The sequence below is a fragment of the Ambystoma mexicanum genome, chromosome 7p, assembly GCF_040938575.1.
Source record: "Ambystoma mexicanum isolate Mex_15411 chromosome 7p, UKY_AmexF1_1, whole genome shotgun sequence".
Taxonomy (NCBI): Eukaryota; Metazoa; Chordata; class Amphibia; order Caudata; family Ambystomatidae; genus Ambystoma; species Ambystoma mexicanum.
Genome location: NC_090939.1, coordinates 85463064 through 85483505, shown reverse-complemented (window position 1 = coordinate 85483505; position 20442 = coordinate 85463064). Strand labels below are relative to the sequence as shown.

Genomic DNA, 20442 nt, shown 5'->3' with positions numbered 1-20442 from the left:
AGCCCCACAAAGGTCTTAACAGGCGCCGTCATGGCCCCCTCCCGATCCAACCATAGTGTCACTGTTGTATCCGTGTGTAATAGGGCCAACAGTTTAACCAAGTTTATTGGGACCCCCGCTGCCAGCAGCTTATGCCACAACCATCCTCGGCTGACTGTGTCAAACGCACTTGTCATGTCGATTGATGCCATATAAACGGTACCCGCAGCTTTTTTTTTTTACTGCTTCCCTCATATGAGCCAGCGTAAATGCATTTAGTGGAGTACCCATCCCTGCTCGAACGCTGATTTGGCAGTCGGACAGGAGTTTGTGTTTAGTGATCTGGGCTTTAAGATCCTTCAAGAGCAGGGTTCCACAGAATTTGCTGGATGAATCCAGCAATGCAATTGGTCAAAGGTTTCACAGATTGAATTTGTCCCCTTTCTTATGTATGGGAACGACAAGAGATTTTTTCCACGTATCAGGCAATACGTGAGTCAAGCACACATTTTGGAATAGTTCCCAAAGGGGAGGGGCCCATATTTCCCAGTTATCTCTGATGATGGTGGGTGGGATATTATCTGGTCCTAGAGCTCTTGAAGGTTTGGCTTTGCTAATTGCCCGCAAAACATCCTCGAGTTGCCACAGGCATGCTGTATCTACAAGTTGCCCCTTTCCTTTGGGGTAAAATGAAGGATTGTTTGGTGGTATGAAATACTTTCCCCAAGGGTATTGTTCCCAAACCTGTGCCATGATCTGGCAATCTCCTATTGTGGGGGAATGTTTTTTCATAGCTCCTCCCACCGGGGACCAAAACTGTACTGCATCCTTTCTAATTATTGATCCTACCATCTCCTGGTTTCTCTTAATTGAGGTTTCCCTCCTGATTAACCTCAATGCCCATTTGTGACCTGCTAGAATTTTCCTCTTGCCTTCACAAAACCCTTGATAGGAGGTAGATTTAATTTGGCATGCTCTGATATCCACTCTCTTGGCGACTTTAGCCTTCTGAACTCTTATGTCATAAGGGTTAATATGAGACGCATTCCCCTGAAGTTGCCCCTTCTCTGAAAGCAATTTCCTGCAAGTTAACAACTTCTTGTTGTAATTCCAGGCTGTTAGTTTGTCCCCCAACTCATCAATGCCATTTCTTTTTCCCAGATGTACATAACGGGTCTACAGGCCCTCAGTTTCCATCTGATGGCTGCGCGCCATCCCCCCCCGGCTACGGTAGTAAAGGCCAGGGCAGGTGGAAGGTAGTGAGTAGCCAATCACATGTGTAGGTTGGGATTTATAGGAAGGTGGTCACTCCCCATTGACTCTCCCCGGTGGTCACTCCCCATTGACTCTCCCCATTGAAATCACTTTTCCCACTCAATTCTGGAGAAAGGAAGATGTGGTTGATCCAGGAGCTGATATTCCCTCGCTTCGTGGATGGAAATCCTTGATGTTCTCTCCTGCCAGAGTACAGGGACAAAGATCCCAGTCTGCCATGAAAGTCTTCCAAAGCAGACCTGTTTAGTCACCCCTGGATCTACTGTTCCCTCCTCGAAGAATTGTTTGCGTCGGCTGAGTCCATACACAGGCTGCATTAAAGCCTCTTGCCACTATTATGTTTGCGTTTCCATATCTCCCCAGCTAATCTTTAAACAGTGTTCAATGTATTCTGTAAAGCCATTGTTTGCGTTTTACATTGGGTTCCATAAACATTTACTATCAGGAGGTTGGGTTTGGACTGTGCGGTTAGGATGTTTATGGCCAGATGAGGCACCCTCTACCTCATGATATGTACAATCCCACCTCAGGTCTATTGACACTGCCAGCCCTCCTTTTGGTCGAACCTTTTCCCCACGTGCTGCTGATTTACGGTACGTTGAGAATCCTACCCGACCAAAGTTGCCCACGGACATGGTTTCCTGTAAGATGATGACATTTGCTAATTTAAGAGATGCCATGGTGCTTCCTGTTAATTTATGGAAGCTGCTCATATTCCATGACAGTATTCTTGTTACCGTTCTTTCAAAGGTGCTGCTGGTTAAGTTTGACTTTTTTGAACATTTCAATGTCCCCTTCTAGCCAGGCCCATTCATCTCCATTCCTAATTCCATTTACAGTACCTCCTACCGTTTCCGGTATTCGCTGTGGTGTTACTTCCATTTGTAATAGTGGATTTAGGAAGATCTCTATTTCTTCCTTGGATGATAGCTCCTCCAGACAAAACCCCAAGGTCTTTAGGGGATCCCGATTGCTCCAAACCATTGAAGCAATCAAGTTGGAGGCGAAGAAACTAACAGACCTTTTCCACTCCTTTTTTCAGAAATGCCACTCTTAGGATGTCATGTGAGCGCAATGCTCTCAACTGAGGTACCACCTGAAAGCCTCTGATTATTTTCCCTCATTTCATGTGTCCCCTTTTCCCCACTTTCCACCCCATTTCCGTGCCTTGGAAGATGTAATTTTCCTTTTTGATTGTATGAGGTGAACTTTCCAATTCTTGAGGTGGCCTAGAAGTTCCTCCCCCATGGACCATCCCAAAGGCTTTTTCTGGGGCGTGATCACTTCCTTTTTCCGGGTTCAGTGCTAATGATCGTGGACATTTAGATGCTTCCACTGTCCCTTGTGCCACTTCAGGGGTTTCTTCCACCGTTATCAACTCCATCAGAGACTCATTTTCCACGTTTCCCGCAGGAGTTATCTTCTCCATGCCAGTATCTTGGCTTCCCAGATAGGTGGTGATTTTTGACTGCTTTTTCTTAGTTTGCCCTTTTAATTCATTTGTTTGGGCCCTTGTTGTGTTTTTGAGGAGATTCCCTGTTTCCTTCTCCCCAGTGAAAGGGCATCCAAACACTGTCTTGAGTTGTTTCGTTAGTTTGTGTTTGGTGCCGGTAGGCTCTTAGATTTCTTTTTCCTTTTTTGAGTTTTCACTTTCCTCTTCAGTCTGCGTACTTTTACCCACCCTTCTTGTTCCTAATGTCCAGTGCCACCTTTGCGGTTCCTGCACCGGCTCCTACTGTTCGTTTTCTCCTTTCTCTGCTATATTGAGCTGATCATATTTAGCGAAGGCGAGTCTGGGGTCTCCGTCTCTTGGCTGCAATCTCGATCCTCCAGGTCCGGTCCACAGCAGCCGGTACTTGTCTCTACCCATAAGCTTGGGTGCAGGTGTGGTGTTTCTAGTTCCTGAGGGATTGGCCATTCCTCTTCTCGTCTCTTTGAATACCTTTCCTCCTCTTCATGGAGACATACCTCATTACTTGACATGTCCTTTTTCTGTGACAACAGGTTGCTCAGGCCCCGCCATACAGTGTCTAGCTTGAGGGCATTTCCCTGAACAACCTCTTTGAGGTTGTCATAAAAGTGCAAAAATGATTCCAACACCAAATGAAGCGCAGAAATGGATGCTGGTCCCAGTGTATCTATTTGTTGTGTGATGTTGGACTCACTTCTCATAGCCATATTTTTTGGTGTGAGGTAGTACTCTTAGTGTTTGTCTTTGTCTATGTGGTGGAGCCATGTTGGCCTGCTCTTGAATCAAGCTGATTGAAGGGCTTGTAAAGTGCTCCTATTCTCTCACATTTTCATAAGGCACTTGTCTCCGTATGTTACTTTCTTTGTTTGAAGCACAATAGGGTCATTGCATATTCCCGTCTATGTCACTACATAAGCGTTCAAAAGACTGATCTAACACATTTTGATTGTTCCCGTTTCCCTCCTCTAGTAAATTCTCTGAGTTTAAATCGGCGTCCCGCCCCATCTCAATGGAGTATTCCCCCATGTTTGGGCAGTGGTGCCCTGACCCACTTCCATGTAGCACCACTGTTGGTGTAGGATTTGTGAAGGTTACGTGGGTCTTACTTGCTTTAATTATCGCACCTGATATATCCCTCACTTGCTCTGGGTGAGAGCTACCCACTGACTCTGAGTATAATAGTGGAGTGCTTGCGGGATGCTTCCTGCCCTCGAGTTGCTGGTCTCCCCTCTCTTCAACATTAATTCCACAAGCTCCTTGAGTGTTATCGGAGTCCAGCATATTTGGTTTTCCTTCAGTGGTGCTAATGTGTCGCAAATGTGGGCAGTACAATTGGAGGACTCTAAAACTTCTTCCTTCATCTCTCCTCCTCATGTGTTTTCACTGCTGCCCTGCCCCTTTCAATTATTGCCAACCTGCCACTTCTTAATTTAAGGGTCATTATGGCAGTTCATCACACGTGTATATTCACTAACAATCTCCACTAGATTCCAAAGCAAGAGTAACCTGCAGTTTACAGACCTGCTATGTAAACACTTGCTCGGCAAAGTTGGTCCTGCTTGTCTTTGCGAACAGGACATCTCCGAAGGCTATTCCTCCTCCGTGGGCAGGTTTACCGGCCGGGCACTCCGGCTCTTGTCTCGCGGCACAGAAATGCAAAACAAAGATGGAGCCGCCCTACGCCTGCTTCCTGCTGTGGCCTGCTGAAGATTGGTCCTTTGCCGGTCCTTCGCCCCGGTGCTTGCCCCTCCGGCGTCTTTTGTACACACGCCCACAATATTTATTAAAGTCACATGAGCCTGTCTTGCGGTCTTGCTTTCACGAAGCAGGAAAAGTAGAAAATGCTTTCAAATGAAAAGATTCACGGTCTGCACTGCCGAAGACTGGTTCTCTACCGGTCTTTCCCGCTGGTGCTTCGCGCCTCTGGCGTCTTTTGTACACACGCCCACAATGTTTATTAAAGAGACATAATCCTGCCTTGCTCTTACACAGCAGGAAAAGTAGAAAACGCTTTCAAACGAAAAACTTCTAGGTCGGCAGTGCCGAAGACTGGTCCTTTGCCGGTCCTTCACCCAAGTAGCAGCCAAGCAGTTGCAACCATCCGAGCCTCAGACCATCAAACTCTAAATAGAAGCGAGCTGCGTCTGCACTGGCCACCGTGCACGTGACGTAATTCCGTTCCGCATACGAGCCACACATGCTCTTCCATGTTGGAATAGGGAGAGGAACCACCAGTAGCATCATGGCGACCGGGATAACAACCCCAGACCGCAGCGGGGAATCCTGACAGCATTGTGTATTGGGTGTCTCTTTTAGGGTATCCTTTCCTATCGACAGATACAATTCCCTAAAGATGTTTCTGTATTGGGGGCATGCTCACACATTATGACCTAGCCCCTGGTCAGCTAAAATTATCCAGAAACAAGAAGCAAAAGAGCCTTTGTACCCCATTTGAGTGGCTGATGTTGCAGTCATTTTATACTCACATCCACAAACTTAAGCTGTCCAACTGAGTATGCATTGTTCATAGTTACAAACATTTGAATGTTATGGTGGGTGTTGTGAACAGTTATGTGAGCTCCAAGCCATGTGTCTGTTATGTACTTAAGACATTTACACATACAACCCTTTTATGACAGACTTGTTTATCAAATATAAATATCTCTGAACACTGTTATATTTTTGAAATGCTCTGTGATTTAATGCAAAGCAGACAAAAACACGCATTGGTGCTATTTGTCCCCTGTCCCACTCTCATAGAGGTACTTTGAAAGAGTACCATAGGAGTGCACCAGGCTGTCCATCTTGGAATGATAACCTTCTATCAGAAAATAATTCATATGGTTAGACTAGTATTGCCCCTTTCGACATACAAATGAGTTGGCACAAACAGAATGCCTGCAGCACAGGGCCAGTGGTCCCTCAGACCTGGGCAGGCTGGCCACCCGAGACATGAAGAAGTGTGCCGGTATAGAAAGTTTAAAGCGGCATTCAGGCAAGGCCTTCCCTAAGAGCAGGTGACAGAAGAACCATTTACTTGTGCAGCTACAGCTGTTTTTTTCACATTCGAATTCTTCTGTAAAGTACTTGAATTACAATGTAATGAAACTAGCCTCATTTATATCTCTATAATTCAACTTCAATAAATCATTTATATAGCAATGATTTATTGAAGTTGAGGAGGGGGTTTGTCGCGGCACACAGAGGAGTAGTTTGTGAGAGACTTGTGCCAGTCTGGTGGGGGGGTGTTGGAGAGGGGGGGGAAGGGAGGCACATTCTAGTGTTTCGCCCTGGGCACTAAGTTGGCTAGAAACTGCCCTGGGTCTTGCGCTCACTTTGCTCTCAGTGGGCTGATGTCCCCGTGCAGAGTGACAGCTCTTTTTCTTCCTCTCGCTCACACACTGCTCTCTGTGGTGGTGGCTCTTTTCACACCTTCTTACACTGTTCTCTTTGGGGATGACCCATTGTGCAGCCAGGGAGCTCTGCCACCCTCTGCTGTGCATGGTGCTGGTCTCCCCAGTCCAGTGTGCTCCCCATCCCTCTCTCCAAGGTGCTGACGCCTCATGCAACTTGAGCTCTGCTTAAAAATATATATGTACCTCTCTCTGCTCTCCATTGTGCTGGTCTCCCTTGTCCAGCCGGAGCTCTCTCTGTAGATATATGTGTCTCCCTCTCCTGCTCAATGACGCTGATTGCCCCTGTCCAGACTTGGCTCTCTGCTCTCCATGGTGCTGATCTCCCTTGTGCAGCCCGAGCTCTCTCTGTAGATATATCTGCCTCCCTCTACGGTGCTGATTGCTTGTGCCCAGCCTGCGCTCTCTACTCTTCATGGTGCTGATCTCGCTTGTCCAGCCTGGGCTTTCTCTATAGATATATCTGTCTCTCTCCCTCTCTCCATGGTGCTGATTCCCCTTGTCCAGCCTGGGCTCTCTGCTCTCCATGGTGCTGATCTCCCTTGTGCAGCCTGAGCTCTCACTATGGATATAGCTGCCTCCCTCTTTGGTGCTGAGCTCTCTGCTCTGCATGGTGCTGATCACTCCTGTTCCGTCTGAGCTCTCTCCCTGCCTCCCTGCCTGCCTGCCCCTAGCTCCCGCTGCTGCTGTTGGTGCTGCATGTCCCTTGCGCAGGCTGCGCGCTCTCCATGGTGCTGATGTCCACTGCGCGCGCTCCCCGCTCTCTGCTTCACTCCCCCGTCTCGCGCGCTCCCCGCTCTCCATGGTGCTGATCCCGGCGCCGCCGCGCTCGGCCGGCCCCGCGCATGCGCGTCCTGCGCGCTGACGTCACCCGGGCGGTCTGAGCCAGGCTGCCGGCTGCAGAGCGCGGAGCTCCCACACCGGCCCCGGCTGCGCCGCTCACCGCCCTCCCGAGACATGAAGAAGTTCAATTTCCGCAAGGTGCTTGACGGCCTGACCGCCTCGTCCCCCGGCGGAGGAACGGGAGCCGGGGGCGGGGCCGGCTCCGGGACAGCTGCGGGGGCCGCCGGGGGCGCCCTCTTCCCGGGGGGCAACGCGGCCGCAGTGTCCCCCCGGGAGCTGGAGGTGCAGGAGACCCTGAACTCGGACCACTTCCAGCTGTGCAAGGTGAGCGGGGTCAGGAGAGACTGCTGAGGGAGGGGATAGGCTTCTGTGTGGATGGGGCAGGGAGATGGCAGATAGATAGGGATGACTGCTGGGATTGGAAGAGACTGCCCCGTGCAGAGGCACTGCTGGGAGAGGGAGGACACATCTGGGAGGGGGCGATATTGATGGGAAGATGAGAGAGAGCACCGGGGAGAGACGGATTTCTCAGACTGACTGCTAGGAGGGAGATAAGAGAAGGGAACGCGGGAGAGATAGAGTGTGCTGTAGCAGAGAGACGGCTGTGGACGCACAGACTATTCGGAGGGGAGACAGCTGGTGCAGAGAGATGGTGGGGGAGCCCAGAGGTTACTGCAGCAGAGAGGAGATGGGCTGAGACTGCTGGGGAGTGGAGGGACCTGCTGGGGCAGAGGGACTCCTGGAGGGTGGGGTCAGCTGGGCTGCTAGAGTACAGGATCCGCGGGAGACCGCTACAGGAGCCTAGCGGGCTGGAGACTCGGGGAGGATCAGAGATCATGCTGGTGGGACAGGGACTGCTTGGGAAGCACAGAGATTGTGGGGCTGCTGCTGCTGCTGGCGTGTAGAGACTGCTAGGGGATAGACTGTTCTGCGAAAGATAGCGGAGAAAGACTTCTGGGACGACTGTCAGGGGAAGCGTCGAGGCTATGGGGTGTGAGACTGCTGGAATCACTAGGCGGAACAGTGCTGCAGAGAGACTTTTGGGGACATGGGGAGTGACTACAGGGGTCGGGGCGGGAAGAGACTGCTGGTGTATGGTTAAGGATTGAGGGAGGGCGGACATTCAGGGCTGAGACTAGAGGGGAAAATGTTGACATGAGGGCTGAGGTTACAAACACGGTCGGGGATGGACTGATGGACTAAGGGGCTGCTAAAGGGGAAGGGGTGCGGGGTCACAACTTGCTTTTATTCTGCATGGGGAGTGGGCTGGGGAAGATCCTGAGAGGAAGACACTGGCTATAAAGGAATTCCTTGATAAGAGACATCCGATGGGGGAGACCACTGCGGAGTGACAGGGGGCTGATCTGAGAGAGTGCGCCGAGGAGAGGCTGCTTGTGGAAGAGATTGCTGGGTGAGGCTGCCTAGGGAGTGACTGCGGTGGAGAGAAACTGCTAGGGAGAGAGTGTGAGGGGGACATTGTTGGGGAGACACTATTGAGGGGAACCTCTTGGGGAAAAGGAGTGCTGGGAGAGAGGCTGCTGCGGGAAGAGACTCCTGGGAGGAGCAACTGTTGAGGTATTAGACGGCAGGTGAGGAATTGCATGAGTAAGTGGGAGAAGGAATGGGATGCTCCAGGTGGGGCCTTAATGGGGGAGGATGGGAAGGGACTGCAGGGGGGACTGCGTGACGAAAGAAACAAAACAAATTAGAGAGAGAGGCTGTTGGGGTGAGCCTGTAGGTGGGGGATATAATGAGGAAAGAAGGCAAAATAATGAGGAGCGACTTTGGAGGATGAGACTGCAGACGGAAATTGCATAAGGAGAGAAGGAATGGGGAGAGACTGTATGGGTGAGACAGCATGTGAGCGATTTCATGGAGAAAAGAAAAGTTACAGGTGGAAGACTGCATGAGGAAAAGTGGAAAATAATGGTGGGGGGTTTGGGGGTGAGCCTGCAGGTGGGAGATAAAAAGAGGGGAGGGGGAGAAGGGCTGCAGGAGAGAATGCAGGGGTGAGAGAGCAGGTGGGTAATTGCACTAGGAAAGGTGGAGAAATAATTGACGAGAAACTGTGGGGTTGGGAGACTGCAGGCGGAGACTGCATGAGAAAAGGAGGAGAAAGAATTGGGAGGGACGGGGGTAGACTGCAGGTGAGAGATTACATGAGAAAGGGAGAGAAACGAACGGGGAGAGACTGTGGGGTGAGACTACAGGCGAGGGTTTGCACGGGGAAATGAGACGAAATAACGTGTTGAGACTGCAGGGGGTCACGCTGCAGTTGGGTGATTACACGATGTAAGGAGACAGAACATCATAGGAGAGACTGGGGGTGAGACTGCAAGTGGAAGATTGCATGATGAAAGGCAGAGAACTCGCGTGGAGAGATTGCAGGGAGGTGAGACTGCAGTTGGGAGATTGTACGATGAAAGGAGACAAAAGAATACAGGAGAGACTGTGGGGGTGAGAGAAAGTGGAAGACAGCATGATGAAAGGAGAAGAAAAAACGGAGGAGAGACTGCTGGGGGTGAGACTGCAGGTGCGAGATGACTTGAGAAAAGAAGAAGAAAGAATGGGAGAGAGATTGCATTTGTGTGGGGCTGCAGATGGGAGATTGCATGATGAAAGGCAGAGAAAGAGCGAGGGGAGACTGTAGAGGCGTGAGACTGCTGGTGGGCGATCGCATGATGAAAGATAGAGGAAGAACGGGGAGAGCGTACCAGGTGGGGGATTGTATGATGAAAGGTGGATGAACCATGATGAAAAGCAGAGAAAGAGTGGGGGAGAGACTGCAGGGGAGTGAGACTGCAGGTGGGAGATCTCACGATGAAAGGAGGATTAATGGGGAGAGAGTACCAGGTGGGGGATTGTAGGATGCAAGGTGGATGAACCATGATGAAAGGCAGAGAAAGAGTGGGGGAGGGACTGCAGGTGGGAGATCGCATGATAAAGGGGGAGGAATAATGGGGCGAGACTGCAGGTGGGAGATTGCACAAAGAAAGGAAGTGGAAGAAAGGAGCACGGCTGCATGGGGTGAAATTGCAGGTTGGAGATTGCATGATGAAAGGTGGAGGGAGAATAGGGCGAGACTGCCATGTGGGAGATTGCGTGTTGAAAGGAGGAGCAAGAATAGGGCGAGACTACCAGGTGGGAGATTCCATGATGAAAGGAAGAGGAATAATGTGGCGAGACTACAGGTGAGAGATTGTATGATGAAAGGGGAGAAAGAAAGGACGAGCCTGCAGGGGGTGAGACGGCGGGTGAGAGATTGTATGATGAAAGGAGGAGGAAGACTGGGCAAGGATCTGCAGACGGTGAGACCGCGGGTAGGAGATTGTATGATGAAATGAGGAGGCAGAATGGGACGAGAATGCTGGTGGGAGATTACAAGATGAAAGGATGAGGGTGAGTAGTGCGAGACTGTAGATGGGAGATGAAAGGAGGAGGAAGCATGGGGAGAGAGTTCAGGGAAAGACTATTGGAAGAATAGCCTGATGGGAATGAGACTGCAAGCGAAGCAACCTCTGCTGAGGCTACCGTGGAAGAGACTGCTGTGAGACGAAGCTGCTTGTGGATAAGAGCCCGCAGAAGAGAGCGCGGTGCGAGGGGACACGCGGGGAAGATGCGTGTGGCAAAGAGACTGCTAGGAAACGAAGCTGGTGGCTGAAGGGGATACTCCAGGAGAGTGACTGCGGGTGGGATGCTGCACGGGGAGTCTTGTGTGTGAAAGGATACACGGGAGAGCATTTTGGCTGAATGCTGTAGGGGAGAGTGTGCTGTGTGGAATGCTGCACGGGGAGTCTTGTGTGTGAAAGGATACACGGGAGAGCATTTTGGCTGAATACTGTAGGGGAGAGTGTGCTGTGTGGAATGCTGCACGGGGAGTCTTGTGTGTGAAAGGATACACGGGAGAGCATTTTGGCTGAATACTGTAGGGGAGAGTGTGCTGTGTGGAATGCTGCACGGGGAGTCTTGTGTGTGAAAGGATACATGGGAGAGTATTTTGACTGAATGCTGTAGGGTGTGTTGTGTGGAATGCTGCACGGGGAGTCTTGTGTGTGAAAGAATACACGGGAGAACATTTTGGCTGAATGCTGTAGGGCAGAGTGTGCTGTGTGGAATGTTGCACGGGGAGTCTTGTGTGTGAAAGAATACACGGGAGAGCATTTTGGCTGAATGCTGTAGGGGAGAGCGTGTTGTGTGGAATGCTGCACGGGGAGTCTTGTGTGTGAAAGAATACACGGGAGAGAATTTTGGCTGAATGCTGTAGGGGAGAGCGTGCTGTGTGGAATGCTGCACGGGGAGTCTTGTGTGTGAAAGGATACACGGGAGAGCATTTTGGCTGAATACTGTAGGGGAGAGTATGCTGTGTGGAATGCTGCACGGGGAGTCTTGTGTGTGAAAGGATACATGGGAGAGTATTTTGACTAAATGCTGCAGGGTGTGTTGTGTGGAATGCTGCACGGGGATTCTTGTGTGTGAAAGAATACACGGAGAGCATTTTGGCTGAATGCTGTAGGGGAGAGTGTGCTGTGGGGAATGCTGCACGGAGAGTCTTGTGTGTGAAAGAATACACGGGAGAGCATTTTGGCTGAATGCTGTAGGGGAGAGTGTGTTGTGTGGAATGCTGCACGGGGAGTCTTGTGTGTGAAAGAATACATGGGAGAGCATTTTGCCTGAATGCTGTAGGGTGTGTTGTGTGGAATGCTGCGCGGGGAGTCTTGTGTGTGAAAGAATGCACGGGAGAGCATTTTGGCTGAATGCTGTAGGGGAGAGTGTGTTCTGTGGAATGCTGCACGGGGAGTTTTGTGTGTGAAAGAATACACGGGAGAGCATTTTGGCTGAATGCTGTAAGGGAGAGTGTGTTGTAAGGAATGCTGCACCGGGAGTCTTTTGTGTGAAAGAATACCCGGGAGAGCATTTTGGCTGAATGCTGTAGGGGAGAGTGTGCTGTGTGGAATGCTGCACGTGGAGTCTTGTGTGTGAAAGGATACATGGGAGAGTATGTTGGCTGAATGCTGTAGGGAAGAGTATTTTGGCTGAATGCTGTAGGGGGGAGTGTGTTGTGTGGAATGCTGCACGAGGAGTCTTGTGTGTGAAAAGATACAGCGTAGAGTATTTTGGCTGAATGTTGTAGGGGAGAGTATTTTGGCTGAATGCTGTAGGGGAGAGTGTGTTGTGTGGAATGCTGCACGGGGAGTCTTGTGTGTGGGTTGTTGCAGGGGACAGTATTTTGGGTGGATGCTTTAGGGGAGAGTGCGTTGTGTGGAATGCTGCACGGGAAGTCTTGTGTGTGGGATGTTGCAGGGGACAGTCTTTTGGGTGAATGCTGTAGGGGAGAGCGTGTTGTGTGGAATGCTGCACGGGGAGTCTTGTGTGTGGAATGTTGCAGGGGAGAGTATTTTGGGCGAGTGCTGTAGGGGAGAGCGTGTTGTGTGGAATGCTGCACAGGGAGTCTTGTGTGTGGGATGCTGCACGGGAGAGTATGTTGGGTGAATGCTGTAGGGGAGAGTGTGTTGTGTGGAATGCTGCACGGGGAGTCTTGTGTGTGGATTGCTGAACGAGAGAGTATTTTGGGTGAATGCTGTAGGGGAGAGCGTGTTGTGTGGAATGCTGCACGGGGAGTCTTGTGTGTGGAATGTTGCAGGGGAGAGTATTTTGGGCGAGTGCTGTAGGGGAGAGCGTGTTGTGTGGAATGCTGCACGGGGAGTCTTGTGTGTGGGATCCTGCACGGGAGAGTATTTTGGGTGAATGCTGTAGGGGAGAGCGTGTTGTGTGGAATGCTGCACAGGGAGTCTTGTGTGCGGATTGCTGAACGAGAGAGTATTTTGGGTGAATGCTGTAGGGGAGAGCGTGTTGTGTGGAATGCTGCACGGGGAGTGTTGTGTGTGGAAGGATACACGGGAGAGTATTTTGGGTGAATGCTCTAGGGGAGAGTGTGTTGTGTGGAATGCTGCACGGGGAGTCTTGTGTGTGGGTTGTTGCAGGGGACAGTATTTTGGGTGGATGCTTTAGGGGAGAGTGCGTTGTGTGGAATGTTGCACGGGGGGTGTTGGAAGGATACACGGGAGAGTATTTTGGAAGAATGCTGTACAGGAGAGCGTGTTGTGTGGAATGCTGCACGGGGGGTGTTGTGTGTGGAAGGATACACGGGAGAGTATTTTGGGTGGATGCTGTAGGGGAGAGCGTGTTGTGTGGAATGCTGCACGGGAAGTCTTGTGTGTGGAATGCTGCAGGGGAGAGTATTTTGTTTGAGTGCTGTAAGGGAGAGTGTTTTGTCTGGAATGCTGCAGGGGAGACTTGCGTGTGGATTGCTGAACGAGAGAGTATTTTGGGTGAATGCTGTAGGGGAGAGCGTGTTGTGTGTGGAAGGATGCACGGGAGAGTATTTTGGGTGAGTGCTGTAGGGGAGAGCGTGTTGTGTGGAATGCTGCACGGGGAGTCTTGTGTGTGGGATGCTGCACGGGAGAGTATTTTGGGTGAATGCTGTAGGGGAGAGCGTGTTGTGTGGAATGCTGCACGGGGAGTCTTGTGTGTGGTTGTTGCAGGGGAGAGTATTTTGGGTGGATGCTGTAGGGGAGAGCGTGTTGTGTGGAATGCTGTAGGGGAGAGCGTGTTGTGTGGAATGCTGCACGGGGGGTGTTGTGTGTGGAAGGATACACGGGAGAGTATTTTGGAAGAATGCTGTAGGGGAGAGCGTGTTGTGTGGAATGCTGCACAGGGAGTCTTGTGTGTGGAATGCTGCAGGGGAGAGTATTTTGTTTGAGTGCTGTAGGGGAGAGTGTTTTGTCTGGAATGCTGCAGGGGAGAGTCTTTTGGGGCAGAGACTGCTGCAGAAAGAGACCGCGGGTTGGCGGTTCCGCTAGGCTAAGAGGCAGTTGTGGAAGAAGCGGGTTTGTAATGTAGCGCGTGTTGGGGAAACAGGAGAGACCGCCTGCGTCTCGGAGATAAGGATGGACGGCGGGTCTCAGAAAAGACTGCCGTGTCCGTGGAAAGGAGCGCCTCCCTTGCTTCTGCAGGGGTGACGGGCCTGCGCTATGTCTGCGTGTGGACGGGGCCGGGGCCGTTATGTGTCTGTAGCGGAGAGCAGAGGCTGCTGTGTGTTTGGAGGGGCGATTGGGGGAGGGGGGGTACGGGAGGAGGAGGGGTACGAGAGGAGGGGGGCAGCTATGGGTTACTGCACCATCTGGCCTCGGGGGAGACGTGACCGCATGCCTCGGAGAAAAAGAGACTGCAATAAGTGGTTGTAAGAAGAGATTATGTATTTGCATAAATGAGGCCTGTTTGTGGGTGAATGAGACTGTTCTGCATCTGTGAGCTAAAGAGACGTATGTGAGGCTGCAGAAAGATGAGACTGCAGGGAGCCCAAAGAGAGCGCACCTAGCAGCCACCCGATGTCTGTGCATAATCTTGACAGCTGTGTTTCCTTGCTGTGGGTCTTCTTGGCACGTCAGCAGACATGCCCCCTTACCTGCCGTGTACAATATAAAGCGCACTGAAGCCACGGGCACCAAGGCGCTATCTGCCCCTGGCATAGGATTAACTGTCGGCTTCTGTGATCAGTTGACAAGAGACTGTCGCTTGCATGGTGTCATGCGGAGGGAGACATGCCTGTGTCTCCTTACAGACTGCCATGCGTAGAGAAGAGACTCCTGTCTCTTGGGGTGAACGTCACAACCCTACCAGAGCATGCAGAGAGAGTGCTTTGCTGTGAGGTGTTAAGAGAGGAATGGCGAGAGAAACGCCGTCGTTGTAGGTTTGTCTGTGTCGGTACAGTGAGGGCCATGTCACTCTGTCGAGCGCATGACAGGTGACTGCTCTCTCTGTGCAGCGGAGGGTGTCCGGTAAGAGCCTCCAATGGGACCTCAGGAATGAGATGAGAGACGTGTACCTCTGTCAGTGAGTGCTTGAGACAAGAGAGGCCGCTGTGTGTTTGTGGTGGTATAAAATGTTGGTTATGTGGGTGTGGACAGAATGTTGTGTGTGTTTGTGGTGGTATAAAATGTTGGTTGTGTGGGTGTGGACAGACTGTGGTGTGTCTTTGTGGTGGTATAAAATGCTGGTTGGGTGGGTGTGGACAGACTGTGGTGTGTGTTTGTGGTGGTATACAATGTTGGTTGTGTGGGTGTGGACAGACTGTGGTGTGTGTTTGTGCTGGTATACAATGTTCGCTGTGCAGGTGTGGGCAGACTGTGGTGTGTGTTTGTGGTGGTATACAATGTTGGTTGTGTGGGTGTGGACAGCCTGTGGTGTGTGTTTGTGGTGGTATACAATGTTGGTTGTGTGGGTATGGAAAGACTGTGTTGTGTGTTTGTGGTGGTTGTGTGGGTGTGGACAGACAGTGGTGTGTGTCTGTGGTGGTATACAATGTTGGTTGTGTGGGTGTGGGCAGACCGTGGTGTGTGTTTGTGGTGGTTGTGTGGGTGTGGACAGACAGTGGTGTGTGTTTGTGGTGGTATACAATGTTGGTTGTGTGGGTGTGGACAGACTGTGGTGTGTGTTTGTGGTGGCTTAGGAGGACATCATATAGGGAGTACCTAACAAGCAATACTTAGTGCTTTAAGTGGGCTGGCTCTATACTGCCCTCAGTACCTGACCGACTTATTTTAGGCCGTATTGAGGGCCGGGACTTCTTCAAGCTTGAAGAGAGTGCAAGAAAGCACAGCTTTCGCCCTGAAACTTCGCTTTGTGTAATGTAATTGTCATTTGTATAGCACCTTTCCCCATTGGTGTAGCCTCAAAGCGCTGCAGGTGAACGCCCTTGGGGGACTGAAGTCCAAGGTATAGGACATTCATCAGAGGAGTTTAGAATGCGTGTGCACATTTTCGCCAATACAAGTGTAGGTGGGTTGGCCAAGTCACTCCGAGCTACCCATGTCGAGCTGGCTTATGGATGGGTACTGTGAGGTAGTGGGGGGAGAATGCGAGGGCACAAGACTAATTATGTGTCCAGCTAGACCGCATTTTGGTCGTGGGGGATAGCTGCATTCTAATGGCAGAGGTGTTGTGTGATGTGTCTTAAGTAGTGCATGATAACAGCTGTGTGCGGGTGGCCGGCCGCGCCTGCAGCCATCTTCCATAATGCAGTGTGATACGTGCTTTACAATAATGGGCACTTTACAAAAATGGGCGACCAGAGGTTGTCAGTCCACTAAGAGGCATGGATGGGGGTGATAATGGCAGGGAAACATAACATTGCACGCTGTGTGAAATGACAACTCCAGCAGGTGACAATACATTGTGTTGCATTTTCTTTCACTGTCAATGCAGTTTTAAAAACATACACACTTTTCTAAGCTTTTACTGTGATCTTCTCGTCAGGATGGGTAAAATAAAGGTCAAATCTCATTTTTGCCCGGCTTGTTTCTGAAATGATTTCTATAATGTTAGGTTAGTGTTTATGTAGTTTTTATACTTTTGAATGAGTTTCTATACACTTATTATTTAATCTTTTCAAACCCAAACCATAACAAATAATTGTATTAAATATAAATGGGAAGATATATGGCCATGTGCTTGAATCACCCCTGTTTTGCCACATAAGCAAAGTGTGTGATCCTGGGCAAATCATTTGTTCTGACTGCACCTTATCTGCAAAAATTAGTCATGGGAAAAAAATCCCCCTAACATTGGGCAACATTTCAAGAGTAATAGAATTTCAAGGGTATACAATTTACGCATTTTTTTAACCTCATTTGTCAGGGTATTTCAAAGGTTTTTACTGGCTCAGGTGTGTACCCAAAACAGACCTGTGTGCCCAGAACACCATCCGCTCAATCTTTGAAAATTGAATGCATACGCGTCAGCGTCGGATTCTCAGGATGGCACATATGTATTAGATGCCTATGGACTCCGCCAGCTTTGTAAGGCTGGCGGAGTCTATAGGAATTCGTGGAAATGTCTCATGTCATGCACATACCAGGCAGGAGGCATTTACAATTGCACTATGAAGTTCACAGTCTGCATGCAAACTCGGGTTCACCTTAAATTCCATGCATTTGCACTTTGAGGTGCAAGCAATCAAGGTTGCACGGGGGCGGCCTGCTAAGGCGCCAGTGTTAGGGAGAGCGGTCTTCTCTCTGCAATTAGCAGAGGGAGGGAAATTACCTCTTTCCAACCAAAGAGTAGGTGTGGTATGCTGTCCTTGGAAGATCAGGGATGAAGCCAAGTTACACACCTAGAAGTCTGCAGAGCAGCGCCAGCTTTGAAGCTCGGTAGTGCACCTGTCTGCTCATTGTCTCATTTGTGCAGCCTCGTTGACCCTCAACAGGTTTCAAGGGTCTTTAAGCAGCCTAGTTTAGCCATGGAGCATAGTTCTTCATACACCGTTAGTTGTCTTTCTGACCCTCTTTTCCTTCAAAGGCTGCCAGCTTTTATACATCACAGTAGTGCTGCCAAAAGAGGGCAAAATCAGTCTGTGATTGATGGAGGCCTTTTTGATTGGTGACTGCATTCGGCTGACAATCGAATTTCAAGCGAACGACTTAAAAGTACACCATTATACGAGTTTATAATTGGACTTGTTGGTTGTAATGTTTTATCGTGCCAAGGCCCCAAGGCTCGAGCTCAGAAAAAAGCGACTTACACAGAGTGAAATAGGGTGAAAATATGATTGCAACGGGGATGCATGGGGGAGAGAGACAGATAGAAAGTGATCCAAATAGACAGTGAGACACAAAGAGCAGGGCAAACAGAAAGTGAGAAAAGTAGAGAACTACGTGACTGGGCATGTAAATAGGGTACATTTCATTAACCCATGTGCCAGCAGGGTGGTAACATGCCCTGGGTGACAATACGCCCCATACTCCCCCCCCCAGGTAGTACGCAAGACATTGGGTAAGTGTTGGCAATAAAAGGCAGTGGGATTTTATTGCACAGTTATGGTCATAACAAACATAATCATAATTACAGTAACCATAATATGCTGTACTTTTGGGAATCGGGTCCCGAGGTTACCCCCTCTGGCCCGTGCTGCCATTCTTGTCCCACGACAGTGTGGCCACCGTACAGTGACCTGTCTTCTTTCTCTTTCTTCTCGTCCTTTTTCTTAGGGTGGGAGGGTTCTGGGAAAAAAGAGACTCTGGGTGCACAGAGTACTCTTTAGTTTGGGTCCCTGTGCACGGACCACATACTGGTTCTGTTTTTTGCTGCCAAAGCAGCTCCTTATATAGGACCCGGGGGCTGTCCCCTGGGTCCTTCTGTGTGGCGGGGGGCTGTGGTGCCAGCCCCCAGGCCGGCTGATGCCCACAACAAGTTGCCCTTCATGGTGCCTGACAACTGCTCCCCGCCTACTTCCTGTCTTTCGGGGCCCTGATGTTTTGCATCCCTTTGGGAGGAGGCCTTGCCCTTCACTCTGTGTTTCCCGGTTTGGCGACTGCGCGTCGCTTTTGTGGTATGGTGGGGGACAAGGGGAGCAATGGCCCATTTGTTGGGCTACTGCTCCCCCTCTCCCTTGCCTGGCTGTCATGGGGCACAGGTTACCAGGCACGCCTGGTGCCTGCGGCGTTGCCCAAGAAGTTGGGTGGGGAGAACCGGACGGGCCCGACAAAAGAGCAGTTTTTGCACCTTGCCAGTGCTGTCTGAGCCCTGGCCCACTTAAAGCCTTGGTTGGTGAGTACCTGTACATATTTTTCCAATTGAAAGCACTGGAGAGAGAGAGGAAGAGGGAGAGAAAGAGAGAGGGAGAGGGGGAGGATAATACTGTTTTATCTGTCTATTCTAGTATGGCTATAGATAAACTTTTGTGGGTGGGCAGGCTGTGTGCGACTGTAGGGTCCTGGGTTGTGATACTGTCCGCTTGTGTGTGTGAGGAATGGTGAGTGTAGGGTGAGCGTCCTGACGTCACTGCGTGTGTATGTATGGCCACGCAGCCTGGGTGGAGAAACTAGGATGACCCTGGTAGCGAGAGCTGAGAGAGGCCTCAGATAGGAGACACGTCACGGTGCCTGTGCCTGTGGGGTTCTATGTTCGAAAAGACCCCATTTTTCTTTTCGCAGAGTTCTTTGATGCCATTTTTTGGCCAAGAAAAACTCATCGAATTAACCCCCAGACCCCTGTCCCCTTTGATTTATTCCCTATCCTTCCAGCCCCTACACCCCATGTGCCCTCGCCCAGCAAAAAGAAAACGAGCGAGGAATGCACGTCCTACCGCCCGAGGGGAGGGGGGGCTGGGGTCACTGTGTATCTGGGGGGTGGGGGTGAGAGATGTCATGTGTGGGCCTGGGGTGAGAGGAGGGGCTGTCACGGGCCTGCCTCTGGGACCTGAAGAGATAGCGGCTACTGTTACTCTGGCTTAGCATTCGCTAGGGCAAGAGAGAGACTTCGCATTGCATCCGTCTCTGGGGCATGAGGTGAGAGGGGCGTCTCTGGTGAAGCATGTGTATGACGGGGTGCATGAGGTGAGAGGGGCTGCAGTCACTGGGAGTGTCTCTAGTGAAGCATGTGTATAACGGGGTGCATGAGGTGAGACGGGCAGCTGTTGCCGAGTGCTTCTCTAGGGAGCCATGTTTATGTATCGATGCCTGAGGTGAGAGGCACTGCTGTGCCTGTGTCTGGGGCATGAGGCGAAATTGACTGCCCTAGGTCTACACATGGACGCCTGAGATGAGACGTCCTGCTATGCCTGTGTCTGGGGCATGAGGCGAAATCGACTACCCTGGTTCTACACATGGGCGCCTGAAGTGAGAGGCGATGATGTCCCTGTGTCTGGGGCATGAGGCGACCTCGACTGCCCTAGGTCTACACACGGACGCCTGAGATGAGACGTCCTGCTATGCCTGTGTCTGGGGCATAAGGCGAAATCGACTGCCCTGGGTCTACACGCTGACGGCTGAGGTGAGAGGCGCTGCTGTCCCGGTTTCTGGGGCATGAGGCGAACTCCACTGCCCTGGATCTACACACGGGCGCCTGAGGTGAGAGACGCTGCTGTCCCTGTGTCTGAGGCATGAGGTGACCTCGACTGCCCTGGGTCTACACATGGGCGCCTGAGGTGAGAGGCGCTGCTGTCCCTGTGTCTGGGGCATGAGGCAAACTCGACTGCCCTGGGTCTATAGATGGACGGCTGAGGTGAGAGGCGCTGCTGTCTCGGTTTCTGGGGCATGAGGCGAACTCGACTGCCCTGGGTCTACACATGGGCACCTGAGGTGAGAGGCGCTGCTGTCCCTGTGTCTGGGGCATGAGGCGACCTCGACTGCCCTGGGTCTACACATGGATGCCTGAGGTGAGAGGCGCTGCTGTCCCTGTGTCTGGGGCATGAGGTCACCTCGACTGCCCTGGGTCTACACATGGGCACCTGAGGTGAGACGTCCTGCTGTGCCTGTGTCTGGGGCATGAGGCAAACTCGACTGCCCTAGGTCTACACATGGGCACCTGAGGTGAGACGTCCTGCTGTGCCTGTGTCTGGGGCATGAGGCAAACTCGACTGCCCTGGGTCTACACATGGGCACCTGAAGTGAGAGGCGATGATGT

General features: G+C 51.1%; 1 protein-coding gene across 6 annotated transcripts in view; it reads left to right on the top strand.

Moving 5' to 3' along the window:
• Positions 1 to 6988: 6988 nt before the first annotated feature.
• STXBP5L (syntaxin binding protein 5L) overlaps positions 6989 to 20442 on the top strand; it is a 3950894-nt gene continuing 3937440 nt past the window's right edge. For 4 of the 6 annotated variants that reach the window (XM_069635832.1, XM_069635831.1, XM_069635829.1 and 1 more), the window contains exon 1: positions 6989 to 7305. In XM_069635832.1, the coding sequence (XP_069491933.1) occupies positions 7096 to 7305 (210 nt within the window). In that variant the 5' untranslated portion in view covers positions 6989 to 7095. The remainder of the gene's footprint in view (positions 7306 to 20442) is intronic. The other 2 variants (XM_069635834.1, XM_069635833.1) reach the window with 1 other exon arrangement.